General features: G+C 43.2%; 1 protein-coding gene across 1 annotated transcript in view; it reads left to right on the plus strand.

The window, feature by feature from the left end:
* The first annotated feature begins 4497 nt into the window (after positions 1-4497).
* The window catches only part of LOC116463154 (nesprin-1-like), a 532795-nt gene continuing 522008 nt past the window's right edge, over positions 4498-15284 (plus strand). The window contains exons 1-2 of the mRNA XM_058434482.1: positions 4498-4773; positions 12520-12809. Coding sequence (XP_058290465.1) covers positions 12743-12809 — 67 coding nt within the window. The 5' untranslated portion in view covers positions 4498-4773; positions 12520-12742. The remainder of the gene's footprint in view (positions 4774-12519; positions 12810-15284) is intronic.

Genomic DNA, 15284 nt, shown 5'->3' on the forward strand with positions numbered 1-15284 from the left:
AGGAGGAAGTCAGGTTGCTGTCCTGGCAGCTGTCTCTCAGCCTGTGGTGGCCCTGGGATTATATTTTGTTGCTCTCAGGAACTGGTGTCCTAGCTCTATTAGGCTATTGCGATGTGAAATGGAGAGTGATGGTTTGCCGCTTTCAGAAACATCTAGACTAATAGTAATAATAACTAGAACCATAATAATGATGCTAATTATATCTTTCATTTATTGACCACATGCCAGACACTGAAGTACTAAGTGCTATTCAGGCATTAGCTCATTTAGTCCCCACAACAGCTCTATGAGTGAGATACTATTAGAATCCTGAATTGCAGGGTTGTAAATACGAATTAATGAGAGGTTAAATTCCTAGCTAAAAATCACATAGGCAGTTAATGGTAAAGCTGAGACTCAAACCCAGGCCTTTCTTGCTTTAAAACCCAATACTTGAACCATTATACCCTTCCAACTTCCTTTTGACACATGTGTTAGTCTGTTTGGGCTGCTGTAACATAATACTATAGTACTGGTGGCTTATAAACAACAGACACTTACTACTCACAGTTCTGGAGGCTGGAAGTCCAAGATCAAGGCACCTTCATATTCAGTGTCTGGTGAGATCCCACTTCCTGGTTGATAGATAGCTGTCTTCTTGATATGTTCTCACATGGTGGAAGGGGCAAGGACCTCTCCGAGTTCCTTTTATTAGGACACTAATTCTATGCATGAGGGTTCTACCCTTATGACCTAATCACCCCCAAAGGCCACACCTCCTAATACCATGACACTGGGGATAGGTTTCAACATACGAATTTGGGGGTGGGGGAACATACATATTCAGTCTATAGCACAACATGGCCTTATGCCCTATAAGTTTTATCTATTAAATATCTCTCAAATCTGTCTACATTTTCCCACCACCATCACTCTAATAATAAATACCATGGTCTTTTCTAAAGGATTACTGCACCACCTTCCTAACTGGTCCATGTTTATTGATTCTGGCTCCACTTCTAATCTGTTTTTCACATTTTAGCCAAAAAGAAAATTTTAAAACATAAATCTAATCATGTTGCACTGAGAACACTTTAATGGCTTCATGTAAAGGACCATCCCTTTGGGGCAGTTTTTAAGACTGGCATAATCTGCCCTTGGCTCTGCTTCCAGCTGCACCGGGCCCACCATTCCCTAAACCTCCTGGCCTCTCCCTTGCTTTTTCTTCTGCAGCCTCATTAGTCTTCCTCAGTTCCTGCAATGCACCATGTGCTTTTCTTCCATAGAGCCTCTGCATATGCTGTTCCCTCGTCTGGAGCGCTCTCCCAATTTCCCACCTGCCCACGTTCACCTAGTTCCTGCACCTCACTGTTCAGATGTCACTCCTTTAGCAAAGCCTTTCTAATCCCTGAAATAAATTAATTCCCCTCCTTTTTTCTTCTTTTTTTCCTGAGTCTTGCTCTGTCGCCCAGGCTGGAGTACAGTGGCACGATCTCAGCTCACTGCAACCTTCGCTTTCCAGGTTCAAGCAATTCTCCTGCCTCAGCCTCCTGAGTAGCTCATATTATAACCATGCTGGCTAATTTTTGTTTTTTTTTTTTTGACAGAGTCTCACTCTGTCGCCAGGCTGGAGTGCAGTGGCGTGATCTTGGCTTACTGCAACCTCTGCCTCCCGGCTTCAAGTGTTTCTCCTGCCTCAGCCTCCGGAGTAGCTGGGACTACAGGCATGCGCCACCACACCCAACTAATTTTTTATATTTTTAGTAGAGATGGGGTTTCACCATGTTGGCGAAGCTGGTCTCGATCTCTTGACCTTGTGATCCGCCTGCCTCGGCCTCCCAAAGTGCTGGGATTACATGCATGAGCCACTGTGCCTAGCCAATTTTTGTATTTTTAGTAGAGATGGGGTTTCACCATGTTGGCCAGGCTGGTCTTGAACTCCTGTCCTCAAGTGATCTGCCTGCCTTGGCCTCCCAAAATGCTGGGATTACAGGTGTGAGCCACCATACCTGGCCAACTCCTGTCCTTGAAAGCTCTCATAGCAACATTTGCCTTTGCTTGGAGAATGGGGTTTTATAAGTATTTGTGTGGTTCTCTGATGAATGTCTGACTCTCCCCTATCATACTGTAAGCTCTATGAAGGCAAGAACCCGGTCAGAGTTTGCTTACCACGGTAGCCCCAACACTTAGGACAATATTTGTTATGTGGTAAGCGTTCAAGCAATAGCTGTTGAATAAATGGAGCTACAACACACTTCCCTGGGGTTTGTGAAACTGACAAGCCCTTTGCAAAAGTCTAAAATGTGCTTAGTCCTTCTACAGAGGATAAAGTTTAGCTGAGAATGAGAGTTCAGCTGCATGGGGAATCAATGCCAGCAAGACAGCTCTATGCTTCTGTCTGTCTCAGCCTGCGAGAACAGAGATTAGGCCTAGTAGAGGCGTTTTAGTTGGTGGAAGCAATGTTTCAGGCTTGTATTTTAAGTGGCTCACTTCTCAAGTAAGTAAACCCAAGAAAGTAGTTGCTTAACGTGTAGAATAGCAAGTTGGTGGCCAGGTGCAGTGGCTCACACCTGTAATCCCAGCACTTTGGGAGGCCGAGCCGGATGGGTCACCTGAGGTTGGAAGTTCGAGACCAGCCTGACCAACATGAAGGAACCCTGTCTCTACTAAAAATACAAAATTAGCCAGGTGTGGTGACACATCCCTGTAACCTCAGCTACTCAGGAGGCTGAGGCAGGATAATCGCTTGAAACCGGGAGGCGGAGGTTGCAGTGAGCCGAGATCGCACCATTGCACCCCAGCCTGGGGAGCAAGAGCGAAACTCCATATCAAACAAACAAACAAACTTTAAAAAGAATAGCAAAGTTGGCACAATAACTTTCTACCCATCTTCAAAAGCCAGCAGGGTGGATTGGTTCTATGAATGTAGGGATTGAGAGGGTGAGCTGAGCCATTCTGATCTGTTTCTTCTGAGTGGCAAGCCTGGAAGTCTGGACTCCATTTTGTGGCCACTGGGCACAGAGTGCTGACCTGGAATAATTATGCTCTGGCGGTTGTCTCCACAAGGGGCTCTGGGGGTGCCCCAGGATTGTTGCCCTCAGGTAGAGGCAGGGCATGCATTGAGAGTGATCCCAAACACCCCTCCTCCAGGCCCAACTTCTGGATGTAGCAAGTTCTGCAATTAGAGATTCATTATTTCGTCTCTCTCTAAAAAAAAAAAAAAAAAAAAAGTCAACACAAAGAAGAGGAACACATCAGATTGGTTTACCAGATTTTTTTCAGATGTTATTATTTTGACGCGATCCAGAAGAAGGAGAATTTGAAGAAAATGGAAAGCTAGGCAGTGGGAATGTTGGCAGCAGGTAAGGGAAAGGCAGGCAGCAAAGAGAAAGTTCATCTACTTTATACACTGCTCCTTCCATTTAGCAAATTTAGAGGATAAAAGACTGTTTTGTTCAGATTGGAGATTCAAGGGGGGAATTATTACTTTTAAGATTATTGCAACATGGCTTCAATTATTTTAGCTGCAATCGTCCTGTTAGACTGGACTTCACTGTTGGTGAAAAGAGAATATGTTTGACTTTGCTTGGATACCATAAAACCACAACAAAATAAATTCTCCTGAATGCTACCAGGCAACACCAAGATCTCTTACACCACGAGAGGGACTTGTGGCCAAAGATGCAAATGGCTCTGCAATGTACAGGGTGCATACAGTGCATCTGAAAAGCCTAAAAGTGGTTTTTAGAATCATCTTAATAAACAGTCAAGAATTAAAGATATCAAGCGCTTTCTCAAGAAGTCTAAACTTTATAAATAACATTAAAAAAAATCTATAAAGCCTTACCAGTCTCCCTCAAATTAAGTTATTTGCTACCGACTTGGCAGCCAAAACGGTTTAGGATCTTTTGGAAGTTGATGAAAAAGGAGCCGGCGGATTTTGCTTTTTGCTCTTTTCTCTGTATCACGCCCTTCCTGGGACCATCAGGGAACCTCCCAGCCTTTCAGGATAGGTTCCGCTCAGAAAGGTCACCCGGGCAGTGGAAACCCTGGGCAAAAGTTAGCTGGCAGGACAGCGCAGCTCCTCCAGGCAGCGGAGGCAGCGCGTCCCAGCTCTCAGGGTCATTTCCTTCCCACCTCGACCCCCGGGAGGTGGTCCCGATATAAAGGCTCGCTGAGCGGGTAGGTCACAGCAGAGCTTTGCAGCTGCGGAGAAACGCCCAAGGCCGTGCATCTCCAGGAGGTAGGGAAGCCTGCGAGCCTCCGGGTCCCCGCCCCCAGCTCTTCCAGGCACCGGCGCATCCCGGAGCCGGTCGCGGGGCGCGGGGCACTGAGCCGGGGAGGGGGTGTGGCGGGCCAGGGCGGTGCAGGGACCCTGCCCAGAGGCTGAACCAGCCTGGGCGACCTTCCTTCCCGACAGGAGCAGTAGCTGCGGTGGGGAGGGTGAGGGGGGAGGCCTCACCCCTCAGCGTGCAGCCGGGAGGAGGAACCGGTCGCGGAGGGCGGGGAGCGCGGCTGAGCAGCCCGGCGCGGGAGTGAGTGTGGGCGAGCCAGCCAGGGTGAGCGCGGGCGCCGGGCCGCGGCCGCCGGCCGCAGCGGGCTGAGATTGTTGTCCTCTGTGACCAGGGCGGCTGGGCTCCCGCAGTCCTGAAGACTGCGCCCGATCCCGGCGACAGGGCGGGCGGACAGCCGCGCATCCCCGCGGTCCCGCCGAGCCGGGGCGCAGCGAGCCGGGAGGAGGCTTTCGCTGGCTTCGCCTTGCTTCTGGGAAACTGAACGAGGCCGAGTGAGAAGGTAAAAGGAAAGACAGAGACTGGGAGACAGGGAGAGACAGAGACAGGGAGAGGAGAGAGAGGTGCAAGACGAACACATTGCAGACAAATTGTCAGCAAGTTTGTGTCTGCACGCTGGGGCTCTGCGTGCTTGATGGGAGGGGGTGGTGGCAGTGATGTGTGTACGTGTGCGATACTCATAGATAAGGAGACTAGGAGGTTGGGGAGCCTCTTTGCATCTCATACGTAGATGTCCCTATTAATATCCCCCTCTCTGAGTTGTCATTTCCGCTTGTGGCACATCCCCTGGGTTCCAATGGTGCAGAAGCAAAAGGCAGCCAGCCTCTTATTGTGATGGTCGGTACTGTTGCTACTATCAGATGGGAGAGGTAGGGCGTTGAACAGATTCTAGGAGCCTCCCTTCCTCCACCCCCTGACTATTTTAGGAAGGGCTGGGGGAGGGAAATGGCTTGAAGGCTGCGCGGAGGCCCGGGCGCGTCAGACTCCAGCGGCGCTGTCATGGTGCAGTTGCTTCCCGGCAGAGCCTGCACTAGAGGGCAAGATAACTTTCGTCTCCTCTTTAGAAAGATACGTTTCACATAGAGAGATCTTGCATTGCTGGCGGAGGAGTTCTGGGAAATGGTGGTGCACAGGCGGCCAGGTGCATCATCGCAACGGGCAGGCATCCGTGCAAAACGAAGCCGCCATCAGCCGCACAGGAAGGAAAGCCCCTTGGGAAGGGAGGCTGGGTGTGCTGACTGGGATCCCAGACTTTGGATGCTGGAAGTTCTGCCCCCTTCCGTAAATAGAGTCAGGTCCAGCCTAGAGGGAAATATCAGCAATGAAGCCTTAGCATCCTGGAATATTAATTTCTGAGCTTTTCGTTTTGGGGTGGAAAACTTGTATCCGAAATGTTCCTGTGAATGTTAAGAAAGTTAAAAATGAATTATTTTTCTCTTCTTTAATGCCCATCCATTTTTTGTCTTGATCTGAGAATGACTTTCCTAAAGACAACATTCGTATACAGAAGCCAGACCTATGCAAGAGAAAGTATAATAATTTTCAGTGAGGCAAAGGTCATTAATATGACCTACATCTTCATAAAATGCGAATTTAATCACGAGTCATGACTATTGTTCTTTGAGAGGCTTTTTATTCCCCATGGTGAAAAAAGATTTGTAGTATGGATAAAAAGTTCCTGACATCACCAGAACAGTGTGACAAAATACGTATCTATTTTTTCTTTTCTGTTCATTACTTTGTGGCAGATTTAGAACAAAATGTGAGAGATCTATACTAACTTAATATGTTTCATGTTGAAGATTAAGAAACAGCTTCAGACTGACCCAGATAATAATATTTGCTAGGCTTTGAAAATATTTGCGTAGCTCTTATTTTATAGTCTCACTTTCATCTTTCTGAACTAATGATTTGCACAAACTGGTTTTCTTCTGTCCTCATTGACCTCATTTAAGAACTCTTTTTTTACTTGAGTCCTTCCTGCCAGGGAGTGGGGATTGGAAAAAGCTAGTTCGTCATTTAAAAATGTTCAAGAATTGTTTGGTGCTGCACTGGGCCTACTTTCTGATAACTATGCTGCACACACAGCATCTTGGAAATGAAAGGAGGTGTGACTGTCACAGGATGTAGGAAGCCCATAACTGGGCAAGATTGGTGGCATTTTCACAACTCCAGCTCTAGCTACTGCAGCCACACCCTGTGGTCTGAATGTGACAGGCATGCACAGCCCAAACGCCTCTGCAGGGTCCTCTGTGTGTCTCCTCTTAAATATGTACTTCCTTGTGGTCTCATCTAAGGAGAACTAATGTGTGGCAAGGTGTGCAATATATACTCTAGCAAGGGATACAAAGAAGGTTGCAGATGTCTTTGGGCGTAAGTTATACTTTAGGCTTACAATAAACAAAATTTAATTATGACACTGAATATCTTTCATGCTGATCTGCTATACACTTTGTCTTTTGCTTACTTGTTCATGTTCTTCTAGGGAAAAGATCATTTCTTATTGTTACTCTGTATAATTCATACTAGTGAATAAGAAACAGCATTGTTCCCTGATAACCTGCACACATATATTAGTAATATACTTATATTAATTCAAAGATATCCCTGTTCTTCTCTACCTTTTAGCCATCTTAGTGTTCATTAATTAGTACCATTATTAATGGGTGAATAGAGAAAAAATAATTAAATTTAAAATTAAACACTATGTGAACTCTCTTCAGCAAAAGACTTGAATAGAAGGGAAACTGAAATTTATTCATGACTAAAAATTTTGTTCAATAGTGGGTTTCAATATTCGTGCTATTCTTATACATGTTTAGACATTTAATTAAGTAATATCTGTACTTCCTGCTGTTGTCAATCTGTTTATGTATTTATGTTCTCAGTTCATTTTCTTTTTGGTTAGAAATGAGCCACGTTGTCTCTGGTCGTTGCAGGGTTTGCAATTTTCTGCAGTAGTTTCCTAATACCTAGAAATTGAGCTGCATTGCTTATATCTATTCTTGTGGCTCAGTAGTATTTCTTCAGTGCTTTTCTTAGTGTATTCCTTTTTAGTCACACAAACAAGAAACTGCTTTAAGAGCCAATGTCCATTCTGCCAAGAGACGGAAAAAATTGAGTTGTGCTATTTCACAACTGTGCTTTCTCACAGGGAGTGATGTTAAGAAGAGTATGTCTTTCAACTGGGAGCATCCCAAATAGCAGATAGTCCAAATTCCCTCTGTGTCCTGAACAAAAAAAAATGCAACAGATGGTTATTGATTGGGTGGCTGTTTTGTTTGCTTCCATAGTAGCCTGGACTTTTCCATTACAATACTTGCCCTCCTTTGTTGTAACATTGTTTATATCATCTTCCTCTACTGGCACATAAGCTATAAGAGGGGCTTGTCTCTCTTGTTGACTGCTGTTTACTCAGTACCATGGTCCCTTACAAATAGCTACTCAATACATATTTATTGTGAAATAATAAATACAGGAATCTTACCTTTCTGGATGTATTTAGCTGCATTATAATCTTAGTTCCTTCCCCTGGAAAAATTTGGAGATGGTGCAAGGACTGTTTATTGGTATACAGCCCATCAATGTCCACCAAATTCTCCAATTCCATCCCAATGCCTAGCTTCACTCTTCATTCCCTCTCCTTCGTGCTCCCGCAGTATCCTGCACCTATTAAAAACTGTTTTAATAATCTTGGGAATAGTGAGTTCATTGATGTTCTGGATCTGCCTCTGGTGTTCTGGTTCTGTCATGTCCATAGCCAGAACAGTGCTAGGTAAACAGTCAGTTGGAGGATCTCATGACCTTGCACCGTCGTTGTTTTAGCTGTGCCTTGTGCTGCCATTGGTTTTGGAACTGAAGAGCACACTTGGGAATACCTCTGCATTTTAGGGCCATCTCTCATATTGCAGGTGGAGAAACTGGGACTAGGGGAAGGAAAATGGAAACTAGTATTTGCTGAAACTCTGCTACATGCCAATCAATCTGCTGGAAACATGACATATTTGTCTTTTAAAAAAATTAATTTAAGCAGGATAAAATTAAACCTAATTTGACATAAGTATACCTCATTTTACAGATGAAGAAAGAAGGGCTCAGAAAAGCTCACTTTTCTTAAGCCTGCATGCGCAGTAAGAGATGGAATTAAGATTCAGCTCCAGGTCTTTCTTAGTCCAGTCTGTGCATTTCCTGGTACCACACTCTCCTCCAATAGGTAGTTGTTGAGGACCTTCATGGCACAGAACCTGCTCAAAATCACCCAACTAGCTGGGATAAAGTTTAGCCTAGAACTGATATTTCCTAATTCCCAGTCTCCTTTTATTACCTTCTTTTAATTAACATTTTAAATTTCTTATCAAATCATGTAATAAGATAAAGTGTTAATAAAAAGCAAGAAAATCATGATTTCACAATATAGGAAATATGTGTACATGTGAATGATGAAAGCAAAATGTTTAATGTCTGAAATAGGAAGGATATTGCATCCACTTTTTTTGCATTGAAGAGGAAGAGGTTTTCTGGGGATTTTGTCATAGATGTAAACTGTTATGAACTTGGTTCAATGAAACAAAAAATATATATCAGAGGCCTGGGATGTGGTCAGGGATATACTTGGTGTCAATGAATGAGATTTTGCAATGTTATAGCCTCTACACCAGTGAAGTGTTCACAGTTTGTTTAGTGTGAGGTTAGACTAGCGGTAGTGAAGGAGAGAAGCCGAATTGTACCTATGATAGTGTGGATTGTTAGTGTTAGAGGCCTCAGTGGAAAATGATGGTGAATGTTGGTTGGCGTGTTTGGGAAAAGCTTCAAGTGGTATGTGGATCCTGGGTTAGGTATTTCGATTTGTTCAGCTGAAAGTGTTCTTCAGAGGGGTGATGTGAAGGGGCAATGAGGAAATTGCTCCTGAGTTGTTCCAAAGATATGAAGGGGAGAGTGTTTGGATGTAAAACCTGCAGAGTCCCTCTTCTGCTGAGCTCAATTAATGGCACCCCAAATCCTGAGAGTCACCTGAGATTCCTCAGATATACATTCTGGAAACCCCACCTCCTTCTACCTATACCCACCCCCACCCCTGGGTGACCAGTCATCAAATCTTACAAATTTTGCTCCCTAAAGCTGTGTTATATTTGATTCTCTGCTCACTCTGCTCCCTCTGTCTGATTTCCGTCTTTCGTCATCTTCCACCTGGATTCCTGAGATACCTTCCTAACTGATCTTTCTGGATCTTCCAGTTTTGTCCTTCTTAAATACACCCTTTAAAACCATAGCTAAAATGATCCCAATTATACCTTCTCACTTCCAGCTTAAAATCTCTCAGTGGCTTCCTGCTGCCTGCTAGAGAGCCAGAACCAAACTTCTGAGCATAGCACCCAGGGCCCTCCGCCATCCGGACACCACCTCACTCTCTGCCCTCTTTTCCACAATGTCACCTTGTAGAGTTTCTCGGTGTCTGACTGGTGATAGTTCCATGTGCCAGTCATGCTGTTTCTCATGCCCAGGCCTTTGCTCAAGCTCTTCCCCCTGCCCAGGATGTGTCTTTCATATGTTTCACCTGAGTGACTAACCCACTTACCAAGACTCAGCTCGGGTGTCTGCTCCTTGCCAAGAAGGACACCTTTCCAGAACTTCCACACTGGCTTAGCCACCATCCTCTGTATCCTCGCATCTTGGTATTTGCACTTAGCCCTGGTATTTTTATATTATCTTTTCTGTGTTTTATCTCCCACTGTGTCCTAAGCTCCTCAAAAATGGTCTCTGTGTCATATCCTCCTTAGCAATCCCAGCATTTGAGCTCTGGCACTCTGAATGTGTTAGTTATGCTGTGAAAGTAAAACTGGATGAATACTGGGCACATGCGGGGAAATTCTGAGTTTAATGTAATGTGAGAGAGAGAGAGAGGGCGTGCACAGTATTTCAGATTAATCTACCAAGCGATGTGAATGTGAATTAGAAGAGGATAGAGGCAGAGTGATTTCTGTTGCAATGATTTACTGAAATCCCTTTTAATTCCATAGTTCTTGATTGAAGGCGGGGACTGTGTGTTAATCATCTGTGGGCTCCAGTGCTGAGCCCAGCTTGGAGTGGGGTATCTGAAATGAAGTGAATGTCTTTAATATACATGTAGATAAATGATATAGATAATAGGTAGATTGGTCGATTGATTGATTTCAGAAAGTTATATTTTTGCATTTGAAAACCTAACTTCCTGATAGCTTAGGGGATCCATTTATAAGGTCCTTCGGGCACTTTTTCACTATCTATTCTTCTCCCAAATTAAGATAGCTTTTGTATGTGGGCAGGTGGAATATTTTTCCCCAGGAGATACAGGCTGCTAATGGGCACACAATTCCAGCAGGGCTATAGGTATGTATATGACAGCCCAGCCACAAGTAATTATTTCTTCATGAAGAATCCCTTGGAGAGTCACCCACTGAGAAGTACCTCTCTAGCCTATAAGACACCAAGTATTGGGTCCTACTTCTAGTAAACACTCCTTTCAAGTAGCCAAGAGAAGTTTGCTTCTGTCTTCCTACCAATGACTGCTGTTCACTGCATCGCTGCCCTGTGTCTTGCTAAGTTAGTAATGCTTTCTTGCTCCAGTACATCCTTCTGACGCATTGCACATGGGGCAGCAGCAGTGTGCAAAGGTTTGCATCCTTTTTTTTTTTTTTTTTAGGTAATAGGCTAAAAAGCATGTTACTAGCTTTGCATTCATACATTCTGACCAGATACCAATATATAATAGTATTAGTAATGCCATTTTAAAATAAATTGTAATTCATAATTGCACTCTATTACTTAACCAATCCTTCATGAGCAATGTTCTTTTATGGACTAGAATCCAAGTTATAATAGAATTTTTACAGCACTCACAGACTCCTCTCATTTTCTTTTTTCCTTCAGGAAGGTGTACCATCTCACATGTATGAGCTTTCTTTAGGAGTTTTGCTTTTGCCATTCTCCCCTTCTTCCTCTCTTCCCCCATTTCTTTTTTTAACCTTCATCATCATAACCTAGAAATGCAATGGGAACTGTAATCAAGTGTCACCCTCCTGTGGGCCTCTTCGGAGGCTGTTTCTTTCTCTTGGTGCATTATTCAACCCCCTCTTCTTTCTGTCTAATTATTTCGTTTATGGCACTACCTCCTCTTCAGCTAACCCTAGGGTTAGGAAATTCTTATTTAAAGTACATTTTGCAATATCAAGATTTCAACAACTACTCTCCTACTTCTTCCCAAAGCCCACCACACCCCCCCCACAACCCCCCACCCCCCGCCACCATCAATGAAACTTAACCAGCCAGGCGCAGTGGTTCACACCTGTAATCCCAACAGTTTGGGAGGCCAAGGCGGGCAGATCGCTTGAAGTCAGGAATTTGAGATGAGTCTGGCTAACATGGCGAAAACCCGTCTCTACTAAAAAACACAAAAATTAGCCAGGTGTGGTGGTATATGCCTGTAATCCCAGCTACTTAGGAGGCCGAAGCATGAGAATTGCTTGAACCTGGGAAGTGGAGGTTGCTGAGATCATGCCACTGTACCCCAGCCTGGATGACAGAGTGAGACTGTCCCAAAACAAACACAAAAACAAAAACATAACCAATGCAGAGAATTTAGAAGGAAAATGTCCACTCTGCTTAGCCCACCCCATCCTAGCCTTACAACTTTTGAGTCTTTATATATAGGGAGGAAAAAGCTAAATCATACCCATTTGGCTTCTAAAGTTGGAGTACTTGAAACTCAAATTTTTAGAATGAAATGGTTTTTACATTTATACTGCTTTAATTCATCAAATTGGTATGAGAAACAAGGATTTGGTCCCATTCCTGGAAAGAGTACAACACAACAGAGCAAAACGTGTGCAAAGCAGGCTAAATTAGCAGACAAGAGAACCCGTGCATACTGAAAACTAGAATTGAGTGTTTTTAGAATAAAGGAAACCACTTGCATAGATCAATGGAAAAAGTTTACAGTTTAGAAAGAAAACATGGAATGAATGTGAACATTTCTTCTTTTAGCAACCCAATTTATTTTATATGTCTCATTTATATATTTATTTTATTAAATATCATGGGAATTCCTAACATTTGCATAGTACTTTGTAGTTTATAAGTGCTTTTCAGTAAGTTGTTTCACTTGATAACGGACCAGGCATTCAAATTAAATAGAAATATTTTTCCTTTTAGCACTGTGGTGACCTTCGTAGATTTTTTTTTTATGTTGTACCTTTTCTTTTTTGTTTTTCAGGTTCTTGAGTTCACGTAAGAGGACAGTCTTAAAACGGAAGAATAAAAAGAAGCAGTTCAGTCTTTGGGAGAGCTGCCTCCTTGTTGAGTGCTGCAAAGGCCTGGAATTCATTTATGACAGAATAGGTCTAGAAAAGTCCAAGCATGTTTTCTAGAGTAGTGTAGCCCTGTGCTGCCTCCAGTGAAGAGTCTCTTGGTGTTGGCTTCGTGCTTCCGGAGGGACCATGGCAACCTCCAGAGGGGCCTCCCGGTGTCCTCGGGATATCGCCAATGTGATGCAGAGGCTACAAGGTAAGGGGAAGAAATTTCAGGGTTTAAAAAAATTCAAATACCATCTTAACCCACAATCAGTTAAATTTGTTTGGGGTTTTAACTCAATTTCATGGAACTATAGCCAAGAATGGGATGGCATCTTTTATTCTAGTGTTTTCAAACAGGGCCATGCTGTCTTCAGATGCTGTCTTCATTACACAGAAGGAAAAGATAAAAATACAGCTTTTTTTTTTTTTTGTAATTTTGTGTCTACATTAGCATGTTTTACATGGTTATTCATTGTCCAGTTGGGAATTAAGAGTTATCGCCAAATGTGCTGCTGCTGTCGTTCAATAATACCAGTGACAATAGATCCTCAGTTGTTTTGATAGATTATGGACAAGTTGTGGACATATAACTATATGCTATTGTCAAATAGGTGAACCAGTGGCATTTCCCAACTAGAAGACCCTTAGATATTTAGAATTTTTTTAAGAAAAATGAGGCAAAAGAGGCCGAAAGAGATGAAACGATGTGGTGAGATCAATGGCTCATGGCAGGGTACAGACTAGTCCTGCATCCCTCAGTGATGCTCTTCTCCAACAACAAACAACAGTGGTTCTCTTCTCTGCTTTCAATTTTTTTAAGATGGAATCTTGCTCTGTCTTCCAGGCTGGAGTGCAGTGGCGCTATCTTGGCTCACTCCAACCTCCACCTCCCCGTTCAAGCTATTCTCCTGCCTCGGCCTCACGTGTAGCTGGGATTACAGGCATGCGCCACCATGCCCGGCTAATTTTTGTTTTCTTAGTAGAGATGGGGTTTCACCATGTTGGCCAGGATGGCCTCAAACTCCTGACCTCAGGTGATCTGCCTGCCTCGGCCTCCCAAAATCCTGGGATTACGGGCATGAGCCACTGTGCCTGACTGTTCTTCTCTGCTTTCTAGAAGAGAACTAACAGGGAAATACTAAGAAACCCATAGGTGAACAGATTCTAATTGTCAATTTTCTTTACATTTATGTTTCAATATTCCTTGAAACAAATATAATTATCACCTGTAGTTATCTAAAAATATTGCTTGTCATAATCCCAATGATACATTCATTGCTTCATTGTCAGAATCCTAATGATATATTCAATGTCATAAGCCCAGCCTTCAAATGCATGGTTTTAAGGTATAAAAATACCCCAATTCAGAAGAGTTTTGTGCTAGTCTTTGCTAAGAGAGCTTAAAAATAATGTTATAGTCTTGACTTTTAGGTTTTCTAGTATCTCCAACAAATGATCATTTGGTTTCGCACAGTATCAGTGATATTAATTTGTCACAGACCCACTTTCATTGCTTACAATGTATTTGCTGTGCATAGCAGTAATTTCCAGTTAAGCATTCTTGACCTTCAAATATATACCAAGCTCTTAAATCTGGATATTCATGACCCAGAACGTACTCACAGCTATAGAAAATCAGGATATTGGTGGAACTAGGATTTTCTCCATGTCTGTCCAGAGATCACCAACTCGATTGAGAGCTTCTGTGTTCAAGTGACCCCCCCCCCCCCCCACCTTTATTTGCCTGGACTGGTTTGTGATGCTTCAGTGTGAGTGGTACGTTTCCTATTTCTTGTTGACCAATCCCACATGTCATGCCAGAAAGAGCCTTGTTAGATAAAAGATGCTTGCTGAATATACAGATGAGTCTAGACCTTTTCCATGGGCTGAAAATTTCTCTGCTTGGGTCTGCCCAGCACCAAGGATCTCAGATTTAAGTTGTACATCTTCACCTGGGTAGACGTAATGCTGAATTTGAGTTCCATTCCACTGTCTATGTTTGTCTTGGCTGTTTGTCTGAGGGTAAATTACTGAACCATTTTGTGCCTCAATGACATCATCTATGAAATGATGGAAGGGAAGCCTATGAGTCCCTTACAAAAGTGTGGGGAAGATAATAAGGTAACAAAGCAGATTTTCCTTTGAGTATATTAGATGTGAATATTCTCTGGATGACATATGTGTTGACCATAAGTGAAAGTTGCAAACAGCAAATTTGAATAAACTCAATCAGAATCAGACTGTGTTCCTACAAACACTCTACTCTTCATTCTGATATTAGTTTAAGTGGAAGTCCTTTTATTAAGATAATTGGGTTGGGGTGAGAGGAAAGTGAAGAATATGGATGATTTAATGTTGTATTTTATTATGTTTTATAGTAGATTTAGTTTTGCTTGAAAAATCTGTGGCATGGAGGAAAGAGCTGGAGCCTCCCACCCTATCACACACTAGGCCTGTGATGGTGGATGCCCTATTTAACATCTACGTGTCTAGGTGCCCCATTTGCAAAATGTGGATTGCTCCCATCTGCTTAGCCCCTCTCAGAAATGTTGTGAAGCTCAATGAGATAATTTACTAAAGGAGCTTTAAAAATTATAAATGCTGTGATATGGTGAGCCATTCAAATAGTCATGGAAGAAAACTGGATGAGAAGGCACGGCCTGATAATTTTTTGCAATTTTTTTCC

The sequence above is a fragment of the Hylobates moloch genome, unplaced genomic scaffold, assembly GCF_009828535.3.
Source record: "Hylobates moloch isolate HMO894 unplaced genomic scaffold, HMol_V3 SCAFFOLD_28, whole genome shotgun sequence".
Lineage (NCBI taxonomy): Eukaryota > Metazoa > Chordata > Mammalia > Primates > Hylobatidae > Hylobates > Hylobates moloch.